At 41.3% G+C, this 20,166-nt stretch overlaps 1 protein-coding gene across 1 annotated transcript; it reads left to right on the top strand.

Annotated features, from left to right (window-relative positions):
* Positions 1 to 15,364: 15,364 nt before the first annotated feature.
* LOC122753990 (thioredoxin interacting protein) lies at positions 15,365 to 19,749 on the top strand. The gene is made up of 8 exons (XM_044001920.1): positions 15,365 to 15,993; positions 16,421 to 16,493; positions 16,602 to 16,749; positions 17,179 to 17,281; positions 17,396 to 17,652; positions 17,763 to 17,919; positions 18,033 to 18,178; positions 18,298 to 19,749. Exons 1-8 carry the CDS (start codon positions 15,744 to 15,746, stop codon positions 18,331 to 18,333), a joined length of 1,170 nt encoding a protein of 389 aa, XP_043857855.1. The 5' UTR covers positions 15,365 to 15,743; the 3' UTR covers positions 18,334 to 19,749.
* The last annotated feature ends 417 nt before the right edge of the window (positions 19,750 to 20,166 follow it).

Genomic DNA, 20,166 nt, shown 5'->3' with positions numbered 1-20,166 from the left:
CAACATCTAAACAAGTTGTAAGTGCTCCACAGTGCCTGCTTCAGCCACCTTCATGACCTTTATTGTTCTAATTTGTCCATTCTGCAAGGGGAAGTCTTCACATGTTTGGGGTAGACACCCCCCTAATTCACTGAAGGGTTTGAGACCTCTCAACCTGGTTTAGCCTGTCTGCTGATTTTATGAAGGTGTGGCCACTGGGCATGCTATAGCTTCTTGAGAGCTGAATCAGTGGACACCAAAGGTGAGAAGCAGCCTTGAAAAGGGATCGACAGCTCTCACACCATAAGTATTAACACAAACTACACCCCTGTGACTTACTAGCTCTGTATGTCACAACCTTTCTGAATTTGTTTCCTTATTGAAAAAGCAGGTAGGTATGATTTTGACATAAAAGGTGATACCATAGGTAAATCAGGAGAGGAAGGAATAGTTTACCTCTCATATTTATGGAAAGGAGAACAGTTTATAACCAAACAAGAGATAGAGAATATTATGAAATGCAAAATGGATGATTTTCATTACATTAAATTTTTTTTTTTTTTGCGGGGCAGTGGGGGTTAAGTGACTTGCCCACGGTCACACAGCTAGTAAGTGTCAAGTGTCTGAGGCCGGATTTGAACTCAGGAACTCCTGAATCCAGGGCCGGTGCTTTATCCACTGCCCCACCTAGCCGCCCCCCATTACATTAAATTTAAAAGTTTTTGTATAAGAAGCAGCAATGCACCCCAAATTAGAAGGGAGGCAGAAAGCTGAGAAACAATTTTAATAGCCAGTATTTCTGATAAGGGCCTCATCTCTAAAATATATTGGGAGTTAAATCAAATTTATAAGAATCTAAGTCATTCCCTAATTGAGAAATGGTCAAAGGATATGAACAGGCAGTTTTCTGATAACGAAATCAAAGCTATCTATTGCCATATGAAAAAATGCTCTAAATCACTATTGATTAGAGAAATGAAAATTAAAACAATTCTGAGATAACACCTGACACCTATCAGATTGGCTAATATGACAAAAAAGGAAAATAATAAATGTTGGAGAAGCTGTGGAAAAATTGGAACACTAATGCATTGATGGTGGAGCTGTGAACTGCTCTCCATTCTGGAGAGCAATTTGGAACTGTGCCCAAAGGGCTATAAAGCTGTGCATACCCTCTGACCCAGCAATACCACTATTAGGTCTTTTCCCCAAAGAGATCATAAAAAGGGAAAAGGATCCACATGTACAAAAATATTTATAGCAGCTCTTTTTGTAGTGGAAAATAATTGGACATTGAGAGGATGCCCATCAATTAGGGAATGGCTGAACAAGTTGTGGTATATTAATGTAATGGAATACTATTGTGCTGTAAGAAACGATGAGCAGGAGGAGTTCAGAGAAACCTGGAAAGACTTGCATGAACTAATGCTGACTGAGAGGAGCAGAACCAGGAGAACATTGTACACAGTAACAGCAACATTGTGTGATGAACAATGGTGATAGACTTGGCTCTTCTCAGCAATACAATGGTCCAAGATAGTTCCAAAGAACTCATGATGGAAAATGCTCTCCAAATCCAGAAAAAAAAAAGTACTATGGAATCTAGATGCAGATTGAACTATACTATTTCTATTTTTTTTGGTTTTTCTTTTTTGAGGTTTTTCCTTTTTGCTCTGATTCTTCTTTCACAGCATGACTAATGCAGAAATGTGTTTAATGTGATTGTACATATATAACCTATATCAGATTGCTTTCTGTCTTGGGGAGGGGGGAGGGAGGGGAGGGAGGGGAGGGAGGGGAGGGAGGGAGAAAAATTTGAAACTAGAAATCTCATAAAAACAAATGTTGAAAACTATCTCTACATGTAACTGGAAAATAATAAAATACTTTTATGAAAAAGTAGGTACGCTAATACTTGTACCACCCACTTTGTAGGGCTGTGGGTATGATCAAATAAGATAACTATATATATATATATATATATATATATATAACTTTGCAAGGCTATTTTCCTTCTAAATCTTGGAAATCCCCCTAATCTGGGTTCTGGGCCTTTTCTACCCTCAACTGTCCTCACCTCCCACAATAAGCAGTTTATTTCAGAAAAGTCCCTCATTCACTCCTTTAGTCAAAAAGAGGAGACAGTATCAGAAATTCCTGATGATAGTGGTACTTCCCACACCAACCCCCTACCCAAAAATCTTGGCTAAATAATTATAGTTCTCAAGTATCAAGAGACCGCTCAGTCTCACACATGAAGATGAGAAAGGACAACCAGAAGGATAAAACATTAAAGCTCTTAGATTTATTAAAACTTTTGCCCACCCCTCTCTCCAAGCCAAACTACTTTGCCACCACTCTCCAACAATGAAGAGGAAGCCAGAAGTTGCATGTGTTTCCTGTGATTAAGATTAGTCTGTGAATTGGGTAGTGAGCCACTGGGAGAGGTTGTAGACCTCAGAAAGCCAAGTGATTTGGGATCTGCTTCCATTGTATATTTATTCTGGGCCACTCCCCACTCCCTCTGGGACTCAGTTTCTTGAACTGCTAAATCAACTCATTGCTTCAAATAGTCCACTGTTGGAATTAGTGAAGCTTTGACTCAGCACCCACTCCCCAAGTCATTGTAGATAGATAGTATTACAGTAAATGTTAACAAGCAAACTCAGTTGGTTTGTAACCACATCCCCATACCACTACTAACATCTACAACCATCTACTTACCACTTACCTCCCACTGCTAAAACATGGAAAATTGCCCAGTACACCTTTGTAGTCTTGGATAGAACAGGTACTTCCTGTTAGCCAGAGGGCAATCAGGAAATCAACAGTGATCGGGAGGGAGAAAGAAGTGTGGCCTAGAATAGCTAGATAACACATATCAATTCATCAGGCAAAGATAATTAAAAGTAAAATGTCTCCAAGTTATGGTTAGAACATAGGAGAGATACAATTCTGGGTAAAGAACAACAAATTGATTCTTGATATTGCTTTCTCCCTGGAATGAGGTCAAAACAATCAAAGAGAACTCCCTGACTCTTAAGCTTTTCTTTATGATTCTTCTTTTTTTTTTTTTTTTGGTGAGGCAATTGGGGTTAAATGACTTGCCCAGGGTCACACAGCTAGTAAGTGTTAAGTGTCTGAGGTCATATTTGAACTCAGGTCCTCCTGAATCCAGGGCCAGTGCTCTATCTACTGCGCCACCTAGCTGCCCCCATTATGATTATTCTACTGAATAATTGTCTCACTCTCTGGGTAGTTTGGGTCGTGTTTTAAGTTCCAAAACAGTTAGGCAGACTTGAGAACTTTCTTAAGTCTGAGAACAAAAGGCCAACAACAACAACAAACAGCAGTCTGAGAACCTTAGCAATAAAGTCAGTGCATTCATCTTCCCACTGGGAGGCAGAGCTGAGCCAGATGTGTTCTAAAATTGTGCAATAAAGGATTTCCCAGAAAGGGGGAAGTTAGGCTAAGTACTCAATGTCCTATCTCTCTCAAATTCATAAACACAAATGCAGGCCAATTTTCCTTCGTGGAAAAACAAGCTATCAACCCTTCACCTCCTCATCCTCCTGTTGTAGTACAGGACAATGTGAGTTTAGGGCATAGGGAACTGTGCCTATATGCTACTGAATGAGAGGAAAGGAGCAGCCAATCTAAAAACCAAAAAAACAAAAACAAGAGTGTATTCTTTCTTCTGCCAAAACCACAGAAGAGACTGGAGTTAGACTATGAGGATATGGGGGGAGGAGAAAGGATTCCCAACACTAAAAGGGTGCAAAGTACCTGTTAGGGACATCTTCAGAACTTAAGAAAAATGAGGAAAACCCCTTCCTATCACCCCCTGACAATCTAGGCTGGGTAAATTCTTCTCTGAGTCAGGAGCCTGAATTAGGTTAATTAAAAACATCCTCAGAAGTTTCTGGATGCCCATTTCTCAAAAAAAGGTACCAAGGAATTTCTCGAAGAGGTATAAAAAAGAGAGAATTGTGGTCACACTTTCGGTTTCTAGGCTAGCTTCATGCTTATTTGATTTACATTACTTTGTCTAGAGATAAACAAGCTCCCACCTAAATAACAAAGCAAGGGTTGGCAAAAAGGAATGCCACACACAGAGATCCAGAGAAAATGAGAGAGTGATTTGTGGGATCGTGCCTAAAGAGAAGGACCCAATTTTGGCGAGCCTCTTGGGAATATCTCATAATGGCACTAAAGACTTTCATCCCCTCACTCCTCTCCCCAACATGGGAACATTAGGAACCAAACAGCTCTGGAAGATATCTGGCAATAGTCCTGGACCGGCCCTGCCCAGTCACGTGTTAGTCTCATTCCTCTTACTGCTGGTGGGAAAGCTAAAGAATAACAGGAAAGAGTACCGATTTTTGAGACAGAGGATAGGAGTCCAGCTCTTTACTACTGATATGATCTTCAGCAAGTTATTACATTTCTCTGGGCCTCTGTTTCTCATCTGTGATATGCAATTGGACTTAATGATCTCTATGCTCCCTTTCAGCCCTACAAACGATAATGTTTAAATTCAGTCTTCCATTATGTACTTCATATTCTATTAACTCAATAAACCTATGAAATACCTCCAATGAGCAAAGTACTCTGCTAGCTAATACAGAGATGAAACAAGAGCATGTTTGTACTCGAATAGTTTACAATATAGGAGGTAAGAAAAGACAAACACACAAACAACCATAAAACTAATTCTAACATAAGTACACAGTATCCAAACAGAGCAGTTCAAGAGATTTGCGAAAGGAAAGCTCACTTACAACTGAGAGGATCTAGGAAAGCTTCATAGAAGAAGGTGGCACTCCAGCTCAGACCTCAACATTCATTTAACCAACAATAAAAGCCCAACATGTGTAAATCATTATGTTATTGTAGGAGATACAATTATGCCAAGCAGATTCTGGCTTATTCTCTCAGAGTCAAGCTGGCTATATTTGCACCATTGAGTTCTAGGGATACCCCAAGGGCTTACAGATGTCTCCTCTCTACTGCCATTGGTCCAAGCTTCTATCTGTTATGTCTGCCTCCCAGGGTTAGGTGTCAGTGACTAGCACTCCAGTCCATTTAGCCATTTCACATCAATTAGCTTTTACAAAGGGTGTTTACTTCAAAGTTATGGTGAAGTATTAACACCAAATGACCCTCCCAAAAAAACAAAACAAAACAAAAAAACTCCAAGGCCTACTCTCCCCTATCCCATCTCAGGCTCTGGAGAAAGTGGGCAAACTCTTAGCACAGTGACTGCATAGCATTTGTCCCACCAAGTTGTTCATGTCCAGATATGACACGACTGCTGGATGAGTCCTTGTCTCAACTACTGCTGGGTTGGATCCAGAAGGTCACTCCTTGCTCCTTGGAAGCTGATGCAGAGGGGCAGCTAGGTGGCGCAGTGGATAAAGCACCGGCCCTGAATTCAGGAGGACCTGAGTTCAAATCTGGCCTCAGACACATAACACTTAATAGCTGTGTGACCCTGGGCAAGTCACTTAACCCCCATTGCCCCGCAAAAGAAAAGAAAAAGGAAACTGATGCAGAGATGGATATAAGACCAGAATGCTGTAACAGTGAGCGATATATCACTCTCCTGACCTCTTAAAACTCACAAAGTCAAGGTGTCCAAACCTTTCACCTAACAAAGAAACAAACAAACTAATGCTGAGGCAGGTAAAGGACCCAGATTTGAAAGTACAAGTTATGTGTTCTCCCCCCCCTTTTTTTTTTCTTCGGCAGGGCAATGAAGGTTAAGTAACTTGCCCAGGGTCACATAGTTTGTAAGTGTCAAGTGTCTGAGGTCAGATTTGAACTCAGGTACTCCTGACTCCAGGACCGGTGCTCCATCCACTGCACCACCTACCTGCCCCCTACAAGTTATGTGTTAAAGACATGTTACAGGCTCAGTGGGAAGATTCCCAAGGCCTCTCCCCTTACAGCATTGCCTCCATGAGATCCACCAAGAATACAGTCCAAGAGAAAAATGGCCAAAGCTCAGGTCACCAGTCCTTTTCAAATGCTTCTGGAGCCAAAGAGCCTTCTATTTTCCATGAGGTTAGTTGGCCAGAATCGGTTGTCCATGTATGCTAAAAGTCTCTCTAAGGCTTTTCCATAACTCTCCATTATATGGGAGGAGCTCTACCAGTGTGCTAGTCCTTAATATAAAAAGTGGTGTGTGTGCTAGTTTACTGTGTGGAAGTAAATTCCATTTCTAACATGCTACCTTTTTTTTTTTTTTGATGAGGCAATTGGGGTTAAGTGACTTGCCCAAGGTCACACAGCTAGTAAGTGTCAAGTGTCTGAGGCCAGATCTGAACTTGGTTCCTCCTGACTCCAGGGTCAGTGCTCTATCCACTGCACCACCTAGCTGCCCCTAACATGCTACCTTTTAATTTATTCAGTAAAATTAAGTTGTCTAAGGAAATTTTTTATTCCTTGGTTGCTAAAACACTCCTAACCTGATCAGAGGCAAATTGGTGTATTGGAAAGAACACTGGATTTGGAATTAGAAGACATAGATTCAAATGCGGACTTTCCCAATTAACTTTTCTGAGTCTTAGTTTCTTCATCTGTTAAAAAAAAAAAGTTGGGGGGGCAGCTAGGTGGTGCAGTGGATAGAGCACCGGCCCTGGAGTCAGGAGGACCTGAGTTCAAATCCGGCCTCAGACACTTAACACTTACTAGCTGTGTGACCCTGGGCAAGTCACTTAACCCCAACTGCCTCACAAAAAAAAATAAATAAAAAGCCTATTAAAAAAAAAAAAAGTTGGGAGGCAGCTAGGTGGTGCAGTGGATAGAGCACCGGCCCTGGAGTCAGGAGGACCTGAGTTCAAATCCGGCCTCAGACACTTAACACTTACTAGCTGTGTGACCCTGGGCAAGTCACTTAATCCCAACTGCCTCACAAAAAAAAAATTATATATATATACACATACATACATATATGTGTGTATGTATACATGTGTATATATGGTGTGTATATGTGTGTATGTATATGTATGTGTATATACATATATACATACATATACACATACATACATATATATACACATACATACATACATATACATATATATATATATACCAGACCTGGAGGCAGGAGGATATGGGTACAAATCTGGTCTCAGATCCTTATTAGCTCTGTCACCCTGGGCAAGTCACTTAACCCTGTTTGCTTCATTTTCCTTATCTGTAAAATGAGCTGAAGAAGGAAACAGCAAACCACTCCAGTACCTTTTCCAAGAAAATCCCAAATTATGTCATAAAGAGTTGGATCCAACTGAACAACAACAATATACAAAGCATCTTTAGGAGAGCAAAGGCAAAACTTTTCTCTTTTTACTCTCTATATTTATCTCACTTAGACATCTTATCAGCCTCCATGGATTAAATGATAATCAAATTCAACATGTCCAAAACAGAACTTGCTAGGTCCTACACCCTTACCCCATGTTCCCCTTTCCTGAATTTTTCTATCTGTATTACTCATCTCTCCAACTTCAGTTCCTAAATTGAGGCTTTGTACTAGGACTAGGTGCTGTCTTCCAATGCACTTTTGGTTGGTGTAGTAGGCCCTGCATGGTCTTAACAGTGGTTCTCCTGAACTCCTGAACTGACCTCCACCACCCCGTATTAGGTTAGGGGAACCTAACGCCCCTGAATCTTTAAGGTTCAGAGAGCTGCATCTTCAGGGTCTACTATGAAGTCTCGGAATACGGTTCTAGGAACATCAGAACTGTCACTGGTTATACTGAAAGACTGGGCTTGTTGCCTTGTACTGACTGTGAATTTGCTGGCAATTCCCTTTCCTCTAGCCTCTAGGCTTCAAACTGACTTTCTGTATAGTTCTGAGGTAGAAGAAGTAATTTACTGTATTTTCTTATTGGATTTCTTGATCAATATTTAGTCTGGTTTGAAAGTCAGGTTTTTGCTTCAGTAAGTATATGGAAGCTGGGTAGTCTGACTCAGTTTAAGCAGTCATCTGAGCTGGAAATCCCTATTCTATTTTTTTGGGGGGTGAGGCAATTGGGGTTAAGTGACTTGCCTAGGGTCACACAGCTAGTAAGTATTAAGTGTCTGAGGTTGGATTTGAACTCAGGTCCTCCTGACTCCAGGGCCGGTGCTCTATGGAAATCCCTATTCTACTCAAGAGTAATAACGTATCTTCAGTCATACATGCTTCCAAATTCAGTTATCCTCAATTCCTAACTCTCATTCACCCCATGTATCCAATCCATTGCCAAATTATTGTTTCTATACTACATCTCTCATATATTTCCCTTTTCCCTGCTCACACTGCTACCACTCTAGTTCAGGTCCTCATGACTGTTTACCTAAACCATTACTGGGGGGGGGGCATCGGGCAGCGAGCAATAAAGGTTAAGTGACTTGCCCAGGGTCACACAGCTAGTGTCAAGTGTCTGAGGCTGGATTTGAACTCAGGTCTGCCTGAATCCAGGGCCAGTGCTTTATCCACTGTGCCACCTAGGTGCCCCCAAGAGCACTTTAATTCAAATTTTGACTCAAATACTAGGTGTGTGAATATCACTTAAAACCTCTATGGTCTCTGTTCCCTTGACTATAAAATGGGAATAATAATAGTGCGTACTTCCCAAGATTGTTGTAAAGATAAAAGGGGTTAATATTTGTGAAGAACTTCACAAACCTTAAAGTAGTCTAAAAAAAAAATCATAGGACCAGGTCTAGATCCTTTGGCTCCACAAATAGAGATCTTCTCCAAGTTGACTTTGTATCATTAATGACCTTTATTAAGGTCACCATTGAAACTACCCACTGCACTATCGGTCAGCCTATATCTCTCTATTTGTCCACAAAGGCCAATCAATCAATAAGCATTTATTTTTTTATTTTTATTTTTTAAATAAAAGCATTTTATTATTTTCCAGTTACATGTAAATAATTTTCAACATTTGTTTATATAAGATTTCAAATTTCAAATTTTTCTCCCTCCCTTAGACAGCAGGCAATCTGATATAGGTTATATATACATAATAACATTAAACATATTTCTTCATTAGTCATGTTATAAGAGAAGAATCAGAGCAAAGAGGAAAAACCTCAAAACAGAAAACCAACAGCACCAAAAACAAAAGAAATAGTTTGGTCCAATCAGCATCCATATTCCACAGTTCCCTTTTTTTTTTTTTCCTGGATTTGGAGAGCCTTTTCCATCATGAGTCCTTTGGAACTTTCTTGTACCATTGGATTGGTGAGAAGAATCTAGTCTATCACAGTTGATCAACACATAATGTTGTTGATACTGTGTATAATGTTCTTCTGGTTCTGCTCATCTCACTCATCATCAGTTCATGCAAGTCCTTCCAGGTTTCTCCGAACTCCACCTGCTCATCGTTTCTTACTGCACAATAGAATTCCATTACATTCACAAACCACAACTTGTTCAGTTATTCCCTGATTGATGGACATCCCCTCAATTTCCAATTCCTTGCCACCACAAAAAGAGCAGCTATAAATATTTTTGTACATGTGGGTCCTTTTCTCTTTTTTATGATCTCTTGGGAATCAATAAGCATTTATTAAGCACCTTCTATGTGCAAAAAACTGTGCTAGTCCCTAGGGAACATACGTTAAAAGAATCAAAGGATTCCTATACCCAAGGAGATTACATTCTCATGAAAGAAATAAGTACATACAAAAATATATATAGCATAAATATAACCTTAATAAGTACAAATATGTGTATACGTGCATACACACATATACATATACATATACATGCATACATACATACATATATATAGTAGTTAAACACAAGCTAGTTTGGGAGGGGAGGCATTAGCAACCCATGAGATCAGGAAAGGCTTCATGCAGGAGATAGTGATTGAGTTGAGACAAAGAAAGCAAAGGACTCTGAGATAGAGGAAAGGGGTAGAGGCTGGGGGGAAGGGAAATAGTACATTCTAGACATATTGGAGATGGGGTGTTGTGAAGAATAGATATAGACTAGTTTGGCTGGATATCATAGTGTAGGGTTAATGTTCAGTGAAGCAAGAAAGATAGGTTGGAGCCAGATTGTATAGAGCTTTAAAAATATAGAAAGAGATACTATGTCAAATACTTCACTGAAATTTAGGACTATGTTTCTAGCATTCTCACGAGAGATTAGTATGGTATGATTTTTTGTTTGTTTTCTGGTTTTTTGCCGGGAAATGGGGGTTGTTACTTGCCCAGGGTCACAGAGCTAGTAAGTGTCAAGTGTCTGAGGTCGGATTTGAACTCAGGTCCTCCTGAATCCAGGGCCTCCTAGCTGGCCCCTAAAATGTAGTATTTATGTTTGTCTATAAGTGGGTCATTACCATTATTCCTTTTTTTTTTTTGCAGGGCAATGAGGGTTAAGTGACTTGCCCAGGGTCACACAGCTAGTGTCAAGTGTTTGAGACTGAATTTGAACTCAGATCCTTCTGAATCCAAGGCCAGTGCTTTATCCGCTGCGCCACCTAGCTGCTCCTGTATGATTTGTTTTTGATAAAACTATACTGGCTCTTAGTGATCAGTGCTTCTTTTTCTAGATGTTGACAAATCAACCCTTCACTTTGTTCTAAAGTTTTGTCAAAAATTAAAGTCAAGCAGGCACCATTTTCTTAATTTTTTTGCAAATTGGGACATTTGGCAGTGAGAGTTGGATATGGATTTTAGAGATGGAATCAGCAGGATTTGGTAACTGACTGGAAATTAATCAATCACCAAGCATTTATTAAGCACCACAAAGGAAGGAAAGGATTTCAATAAATAAAGTTGTGAGAGGAACCATTTGAATCCTATTCCCTTTTTATAAGATCATTTATTTAGTGCTCAAAAAGTTGGTCAGTCAATAAGCATTTATTAAGGGTTTACTATGTGCCAGGCACTGTGCTAAGTTCTGGGGATAAAAAGGAAGGCATAAAACAGTCTCTTCTTTCAAGAAGGTGGCAGTCAACTGGGCTAGGCAATCTGGGATTTTGGTCTAGAGAGGATGAGAAATGGCTTCTTGTAGATGGTGGGATTTTAGCTAAGACTTGAAGATAGGGAAACCAGGAGGCTGCATTGAAGATGGAGAGAGTTCCAGGGATGGGGGACAGCCAGTAAAAATGCCCAACTGGAAAGACAGAGGATCTTGTTAGCAAGGAAACCAATGTTACTGGATGGAAGGGTGTGGGGATATAAAGTCTAAGAGGACTGACAAGGTAGGTGGAGCCAGTTTGTGAAGGATTTTGAATGTCAAATCCCATATTATTTTCACTGCCTCAGGTGCAGAAATATATTGTCCTAGTTCTATAACAATTTGAAATCTACAAGATTTCACAAAAGAGTAAGACAGTAAATGCTTAATGATAGAGATTTATTACACTACATTTTGACTCATACAAGGAAAGGTTTGCAGAGACGCAGAGGGGCAGGAACAGAGAGCCGAGGGCAACAAGAGATGGATACAACCAGGGAAGTTCTAGGACACTGACAAACCAGAAGTGGAGAAGAAAAACAACTAAGGCCCCTTAAAGGTGCAAGCAAAGGTTATAAGTTTTACTGGGGTAAGTGGTTTTCTCATCTCTGATGTCACAAAATGGTTACAGGATGCTGGTTCTATAAACATAGCACATAAACATTTCCAGAAAAGTACAGGGCTGCCAAGCTCAAGCAAAGGGCATGTTAATAATAGAGACACCCTTCAAAGAGGCTAGATCCAAAAAAGAGGGAGGGTTTTGGGTTTTTTTGTTTTGTTTTTGAGGACTATCATGTATAAAGGCAGGGAAGGAAGGGCAAAACAAGATTGAGAATCACTGAGTGATCCACTTAGACTAGAATATAAAGTGCATGGGGGAGTAGTATATTAATGATACTTAAAGGTGTGCTGGGACCTTGAATGCCAGGATGAGGAGTTTCTATTTTATTCAATTAACAGTGGGGAGAATCTAAAAATTTCTGAGCAAAAAAGTAACACCTATACACAAGGGAGATTATTTTGACAGTGGTTTCAAAGATAGATTAGAGAAAGGGCAACCAATTAGGAGACTTATGACAATAGTCTCAATAAGAAGTAATAAGGACTTGAACTAATTGTGGTTTATCCCTCTCTACAGAATAGCGAACAAAAAGAATGTTTTGTCTTTTGAATTATTTCCCCATTCTAAATCTACGATCCTATGGCCTTATATTCATTGCCCTCACTGAGCACCTTTTATTAAGTCTAAAATAGAAAAAAAATTATTCCAAATTCAACCTGTTTCATACGTGTTCTTAACGTTACTATTACCACCAAGGGCAATCTTCATAGCTATAAGACACCCCCTCTTTCATCCAGGCCTCCTATTTTCCCCTAAATTGAAATTCCCCATAAAAAAGGTGGAGGAGAGGGGGAAAGGAGAGAAATTACACGAGTAACAGAGGTAGAGAAGTTATGGATATTGGGAGCCACAGATATAGTTGGAGTGGTGTGGTTCAAATTGGAGCAATGAGCTCTTGGGTTGAGGATACTGGATTTCTTAAATCCTTGAGGCCAAGGTCTGTTGTTGAAGAGGGCAGCTTGAAACTTGTCTCTGCAGACTAGTTAGTGAGGACACCTGATTCCTTAAAATCTTTGGCTTGTATTCAACACCTCACCCAAAGATAAGCAAACAAACAACAATCACTTTTTACTTTCCCACTGACTCAAATGAAGAAAGATAAAGGGGGAGAGGGGGGTGAAAAGAGAAAGTTGACCTAATATGCAAAGTTCCTGTACCTAGCACTACTGGGTCACCCCTCCCCAATTTTCTCACTCCCAGTACCTTAATGCAGTATTTGGGGAAAAGGAATTAACAGAACTTTCTCTGTGAAATAAGGAGGGGGCTGGAGATTCTGGAGGCTGATTTTTTCTAACAGGTTATCAGGGGAAAGGTCGTAAACAACCCTGTTGTTGAGGGCACCATTTCAGAAAATATCTTGGCTGAAGGCCCTGGCAAGCTATTACTGCCAAAGCCAAATAGTTTTTTAACATTCAAGGGAAGCTTGGCATAACAGTGCATGTCCATAGCACTCAGCTCTGCAAAGAGTGGAGATAAAACACAGTAAGAAAGATACCCAGGCCAAGAGAGATTTACTGTAAGATACAGAAAAAGAGTTGGATTCAGCATGTCATGGTTATGCCCAGGTAAATAACAGTGTTAAACCTCCTCCAAGAAGTCTTCTATAATTAATACCACAGCTCCAATTACTCTGTATCCCTTCTTTATCTTCAATATGCATGTGCATAATAATTAAACATTAATCTACAGTCTGGAGTATTTTCTAAGCCTTTTAATGTTTTTTTTTCCCCTTTTTGTCCATTCTCTACCATCAGAAAAGCAAATCCCTCAGAGTTAAGGACTGTGAAATATCACTCTAAGATTCTGCATGCCCTTGGAGCTCAATTAATGCTCTTCACTGGAGAAAACACCCCATACTTTGTTGGGTAACTGTACAACAGAGTGCTACTTCTAACCCACACACTCCTGGTTTATTCCTGGGGCTAATTCTGTTCTTTCTTTCCAATTAAGTCATCAAGCTTGATCCTGGAACTTTCTCACCATTGAGGTAGGATTGTAATTTACGAGCCTGAGGATGTTATCCGTGTTGGGGTGTGAGAGGAAGGAAGAAAGGTGCTTAATATCACTGAAAACATTTAGCGAACAAACGGAGTTCCGTTCTACTCTACCGTCTCCATATATTTTCCCAAGTTTTGGACATCACCTTCCTCTTTTGGCCAGGAGGACAGAAGCAAACTTTCAAATGTCCACAAATAGGTAAGACAGAGAGCCAAAGAAAGATAAGATACACTGCGTCTAAAAATAAAAGTTCTAATTATAACAAGGGTTTTTGGCCTTAGTAGGACCAATTTTTAAGAGTCATCTCCTAAGATCGTATGGCCAACTCACTCAGGAAGGGAAACGGGAAAACCCATCTGACAGGGATCCAAATTAAGCCTCCTGAAAGCACAGTACACAGTAGAATATTAGCTAGACCTTCTGGAGACTTCGAAAACCTACTTCCTGCTCCCTTCATTTCTTCATTTTCTAAAGGCTTTTGGAAAAAGTGAAAAATCAATACTCAAACATATACTTGAAAAAGCAAAACAACCCAAGCATTCTGTTGTGCTTATCTTCCTACCATATGTTGAGACATTGACCCGATTAAAGCAAGATATAACATTTCTCCTGCATTTTGAGGTTTAAGGCTGAGGCTGAGTGTGTGGAGAACAAGAGGATGCCCAGCTGGCTCAGAGAGAGCTGATGAGGAACAATAGTTGGGGAACATTCAAAAGGGTGGAGTGCCCTATGGTTGTGTCGGGTGTGAAGCAAGAAATTAAGAAATTAAGCAGAAGCTTTCAGATAGGCACAATATGATCACGGTATTCTTCAAACCGGGGACGTGGGACGTGAAGAGCATAAACAAAGTGTCCCCCTGCTCTACAGGGAAACAAGGTGAAGAGATGAAGGGGGGGATAAACAGAACAGGATGTAAACACACCCTTTTTTATTTCCGTTCCAAAAAGAACAGGGTGTTTGGTAAGGCTGGGGTGGGGGAGGGGGGCTGGGGGAAAAGGAGGAAGAAAAGAGAAAAGGTTTGAGAAGATAGTGCTTAGAATGAGATACAAACTCAGGACCCTTGAAATCAGGGAGCGAATAATATAGCGAGGGAAGAAAAGTGGGGTGAGAAAACTCGCCCACAATGTCCACTTCGGGGATTCGGACCGAAGAGAAAGTTGACAAACACCACCACCCCCTCACCATTGTCCCCTTTCTCTTAGAATTAAGGCAGTTTTCTTGGGAGGGTTAAGACAGAAAAATGAATTCTCCCCTCCCTCCCATCCCTGTTCCCCAACATTCATTTCCCTATTGGAGAACTTTGCAGGGTTTCTGTGGGAGAAAGTCGCCTAAAAGCAAATTGACTTGGGATTTGAAGGTCATGAAAAGGGTTGGGCTACCCTAAAACCACTCTCATTTACTCAAGATAGCTTATACAATGCCCCCTGAGATACTTTTCCCCTTTCACCCAAAAATGCCTTTCCCTGACATCAACACCCGCCCTCCGACGTCTACTAGAACGCTGATAGGCTTAGGGGCAATCCCTTAGCCCTCCTTTCATTTGTCTCAAGGGACGTCGTTCAAGAACCCCTCCGCCCCCCTCCTTCCTTGGAGGAAACTGTGCACAACAACGGTTTCCCAGCCAGAGGCACACAGTGTCCACGCGCCCCGGGCCGCGCGCTGATTGGCTGCGTCCCTAGTAAACAAGGGAAAGGCAGCCAATGGGAAGATTGTGCACGAGGACAGCACGAGCCACCTAGCAGGCCCTCGCGTGGCCCAGACTGCCGGAGCCCTATATAGGGCGGTTTCCGCCTCCTCGCAATCAATTCCAAGAGCGTTCCAGTTGGACTTGTTCTTATTCGTTCTCTGAGATTGGGAAGGGGGTTTTCTTAAGGCTCCTTTTGGACTGAGACAAAAAGACTTTCTTTTTTTTTTCGAAGTTTCTTTGATTTAGTGAGAAGTGCTACGTTTTCTAGTTATCCTACTTTTTTAAAGTTAGGAAAGACCGGTTTTGGAAAAGGCTCTCTTAAATTTCTTAGAAGGAAACTGTCAAGGCGACTAGCCAACGAGCCCACCCAGCCCAGGGAGAGAGAGATTCTCAACTTAACTCAAAAGGTTAATTCCTTCTTTGGCTCTCTCGAGAGAGATTTACTCGTTGTCTCCCTTGTAATCGGAGTGAACCAAGCCCCAGCCATGGTGATGTTCAAGAAAATCAAGACTTTTGAGGTAGTCTTCAGCGACCCCGACAAAGTCTTCTGCAGTGGGGAGAAGGTGGCCGGTCGGGTGGTGGTCGAGGTGTGCGAGGTGACCCGGGTCAAGGCCGTGAGGATCCTGGCTTGCGGGGTGGCCAAAGTCCTGTGGATGCAGGGCTCGCAGCAGTGCAAGCAGGCGATGGAGTACCTGCGTTACGAAGACACTCTTCTCCTGGAAGACCATCCGGCCGGTAAGGGGACTCGCCCTCCTGCGGGACTGGAGCGGGGCGGGGGGGAAGAATGGGGTGCACGCGGCAGGGAAGCTCCAGCTGTTAACGGAAGCTTGGGGCGGGGGGCGAGGGGGAGAGGTCTGAATCTTCCATCTGGCAAAATGGGTACTATTCCCAGCCTTCACCTGGGCTGCGATGTGCTGGGATACTTGGAACTGGGAAGAGTGTTTAACTAATCTGAATGTTAATAGTTCCCCTTAGTTGAGATGGGGCTCAGGACTTGGTTTCTTTACCCACACTAAAATTAACACCTTTCCCTTTGGGAGATTGAAGTGCCCTAGTTAGTTTCAGAAAATTTATCCGCTATTCAGGTATTTATGTATTTTTTAAAAGATCAGTATCACTTTTTAGTATGTCTAATAGTGGAACTTTTTAATTCTCTCTCAAGCTAATGATGAGTCTGTGATCCTGAGACCTGGAAACCTTTATGAGTACAAGTTCGGCTTTGAACTTCCTCAAGGGTAGGTATTAGCCCTACTGTTCTCTTCTTTAAAACCTCCCTTCCCTTAAGCTTCCAGTGTTCCTTGATGAGTAATCTAAATGGAATTGTTCTCTTTATTCCCCCTTAGGCCTCTGGGGACCTCATTCAAGGGGAAGTATGGCTGTGTAGACTACTGGGTAAAGGCTTTCCTAGACCGTCCGAGCCAGCCCACTCAAGAAACCAAGAAGTACTTTGAAGTGATGGATCCAGTGGATGTCAATACCCCTGATTTGATGGTAAGTTTTCCTGATAGATTTCAGTCCTGGGTGGGGGGAGACCTTAGTAGGCAAGACCCCACCTCTTGACAAGACTTCTATGAAAAATAAGAATCTAGTCTTTAGCTTAAAATGAAAGCCAATAAAAAATTTAACTCTTTAAAGTAGGGAAAAGCATTCTTGGTTTTTCTCAGGCAGAGCAATATAGTCTCACAGAGCTACAGAATGTTGTTATCATGACCATTGACAAAAAAAAAATGTTCAGGCAGAGCTTAGAGAAGAATATAATGATGGTACAGAATGATAAGATGCATCTTCTCTAATTTTGGATTAGAGTGCTGCAGGAGATAGAGCTCCTTATAATCAAAAGCAGGGGCCATCTTTACTTGGCATTTCTCAGGAACATTAACAAAGATTTCTCTCTCTCTCTTTTTTTTTAATCCTATTTAGGCACCTGTTTCAGCCAAGAAGGAGAAAAAAGTTTCTTGCCTGTTTATTCCAGATGGGAGGGTATCTGTGTCTGCCCGAATTGACAGAAAAGGATTTTGTGAAGGTAAGAGAAGACTGGGTTTAGGAGAAGCAGGTGTTGCATAGTGTTGGGAAAGGGTTGTGGACCATCAAGCATCAACTACACCATTTTTAGTAACAAAAATCAATCGTTTGTCAGGTGATGAAATCTCTATCAATGCTGACTTTGAGAACACATGTTCACGCATTGTCGTGCCCAAGGCTGCTATTATTGCCCGACACACCTACCTTGCCAATGGCCAGACCAAGGTGTTGACCCAAAAGCTGTCTTCTGTTCGAGGCAACCATATAATTTCTGGCACCTGTGAATCATGGCGTGGCAAAAGTCTCCGTGTGCAGAAGATTAAACCCTCCATCCTCGGCTGCAACATCCTTCGTGTTGAATACTCTTTATTGGTAAGTGAGTGAGGCTCTCTCTGCGATTAGGGCAGATCAGTCATTGAAGCAATAAGTATTGTATTGTCATGGCTCTCTGGTATAACAAACAATTTTTCTCTTGCTTATAGATCTATGTCAGTGTACCTGGATCTAAGAAAGTCATCCTTGACCTGCCCCTAGTCATTGGCAGCAAGTCAGGACTCAGTAGTCGGACATCCAGCATGGCTAGCCGAACCAGCTCTGAAATGAGTTGGGTGGATCTAAACATCCCTGATGCCCCAGAAGGTGAGCCAAAGTAGTCTTTCTCTCCCCCTCCCCCCTTTTCCCATTAAAGATTGTCTGGAAATCAGATGTTGGTTGACTGGGTTGTTTATTGATCTCCATTTTTCTCTCTGTAGCACCTCCTTGCTACATGGATATCATTCCTGAAGATCACAGGCTGGAGAGCCCTACCACTCCTCTCCTTGATGATAGCTCCCTGGACAGCCCTATCTTTATGTATGCATCTGAGTTCAAGTTTATGCCTCCACCCACTTATACTGAGGTAAGGATTACTACTTTCATTGAATGAAGGTGAAGAGGGGTGTTCCCCCTTAAATATTTTCCTGACTCTCCTTCTCCCACCTTCTAAATCTAAAACCATCTTTCCTTTTGCCTTTCCAGGTGGATCCCTGTATTGTCAACAATAACGTGCAGTGAATGTACCAAAGAAGAGAAGCAGCTGTTTATCTACCTGTTTCTTTCTGTCTCTCCTGGACTCAATTTTTCAGAGGCATGACAGTCTCCATCCACCATGGAGATGGGTTCACCTTAACCTCTGTCTCTCTGATGTTAGGAGATCAGCAGGCAGTCATCTCCTAAAAGCGATGCCAGAGTGCACCCACTCTCTCAGCCAGTCTTGCTGTTATGTCATGGAGGGTGTTTGCTGGTTTGTGGGAGATTTGGACTCTATTGTGACTTGTTTCCTCTGAATTCCCCTGAACTCTGATGGGTTTTCAGTAGTTTGGATCAGGATTTGGGATGGCCTCAAGATTGGCCTTCCCAGGATCTCTGGGGAGGGTGTGGGGTATTGATTGCAGTCACAGAAAGTTGGCTTCTGGGAACCTGCTTTTGTGCCATGCCAGGCAAAAGTGATTTAATGAGCTGGGAAACATAGAAATAAATAATGGCCAAAATTTTAGTGGGAAGAAGAGGCTTCCTGAAATCAGTGTGGCCCTTCCCCCATATCTACTATATGTACATGTTTAAAGGTGCTCCCAGTCTTGTAGAAATTTTTCCTGAAGAAAAAGGGAAATAATCCAGTGTACTTCTCAGATGACACATTATCCTTGTTTCAAAGCAAAGGCAAACTGACCCCTTGAGGAAGGCTGGTGAAAGCCTATGGCTAAGCACTTTGTTCTTCCTCTTATGAGATTTTCTTAAGAGTTTGGGTTCAGTGTTGGTAGGAAGAGGAAGGCACAAAAATCTTAACTCCCTTTGGAGTTCATTCTGAAGTATTGTTTTTAGCACTTTTATTCTCTTGTTTTCCGTTGGGGATTTTTCTCCTGGTCCCTAAACATTAAACTAAAATGTACCCCTTTGTCTCTGGGGTGGGTAGGGGAAATCGATGATATTGATGAAATCATTATTACCAACAGCTTCCTGAGGGCAGACTGAATAATACTGACAATAGTAGCTATTAGGCAGGGGCCTTCCAGTCCTAGTCCAGCAAATTGAAAAAAAGAAACTACCAAAACACTCCAAAGCTGGGATCAAATACTGCCAAATAACCTTTTAGGAAGCAAATCAGATTTGGGCAGGTTTCTCAACCCTGAACACACTCCCAGTGTTGAGAGAGAGAGAGAGAGAGAAAGCAGTTTTGAACTCCTTTCTCCCCTTAGCACTTAATGAATCAACCTAAGCAATCAGCACTTTCTCTACTGTCTTGTGTCAAAGCACTGATCCCCACTCTTATCTGTGAACTGTACAACTAGAAAATGGACTGAAAGTGGTTTTGGTTTGGTTTTTTAAAACTTGTATCTTTTTGTATGTTAAAAATTATATTTTGTACTTTTTAACAGAAATATTTTCAACTCCATGGAGGTCTTTTTTTAAAAATAAAAATGTTTAAATACATAAAAGTTTTCTATTTTTCTTGGGTAGTTTTGGAGGGATTTTTAAAAAAAAGAGTATTCTGTATTCCAATCTTTAAACACTATTCTAGAGACTGTCCCAGCTACTGACTCGATAAATGGTTTGAAAGTATGGGTAACCCTATCTACATACACCACTAACTTTTTTAAAAATAAAGGAGGTCTTTCTTGTTTAGGTACAACAGATTTCTCAACAAATCCTCTTAAAATTGTTTGCAAAAAGAACAGGCCAGGCGTTGTTGCTAGTGCTACTGCCCACTATTCACTTTGCCCATGGTTCTGAACCGTTTTTGGTATGAGGAAGAATGTTTCCAACTTTAGGGCACCATGTAATATTTATGTAATTAAGTTGGTTGAGATGACAAAAAACACGAAATTAATCCTTTTATTTGTGTTCACA

This window comes from Dromiciops gliroides, chromosome 4 (genome assembly GCF_019393635.1).
Source record: "Dromiciops gliroides isolate mDroGli1 chromosome 4, mDroGli1.pri, whole genome shotgun sequence".
NCBI classification, from domain to species: Eukaryota; Metazoa; Chordata; class Mammalia; order Microbiotheria; family Microbiotheriidae; genus Dromiciops; species Dromiciops gliroides.
The sequence above is the reverse complement of the archived record's forward strand: the minus strand, read 5'-3'. Positions and strand labels throughout refer to the sequence as shown.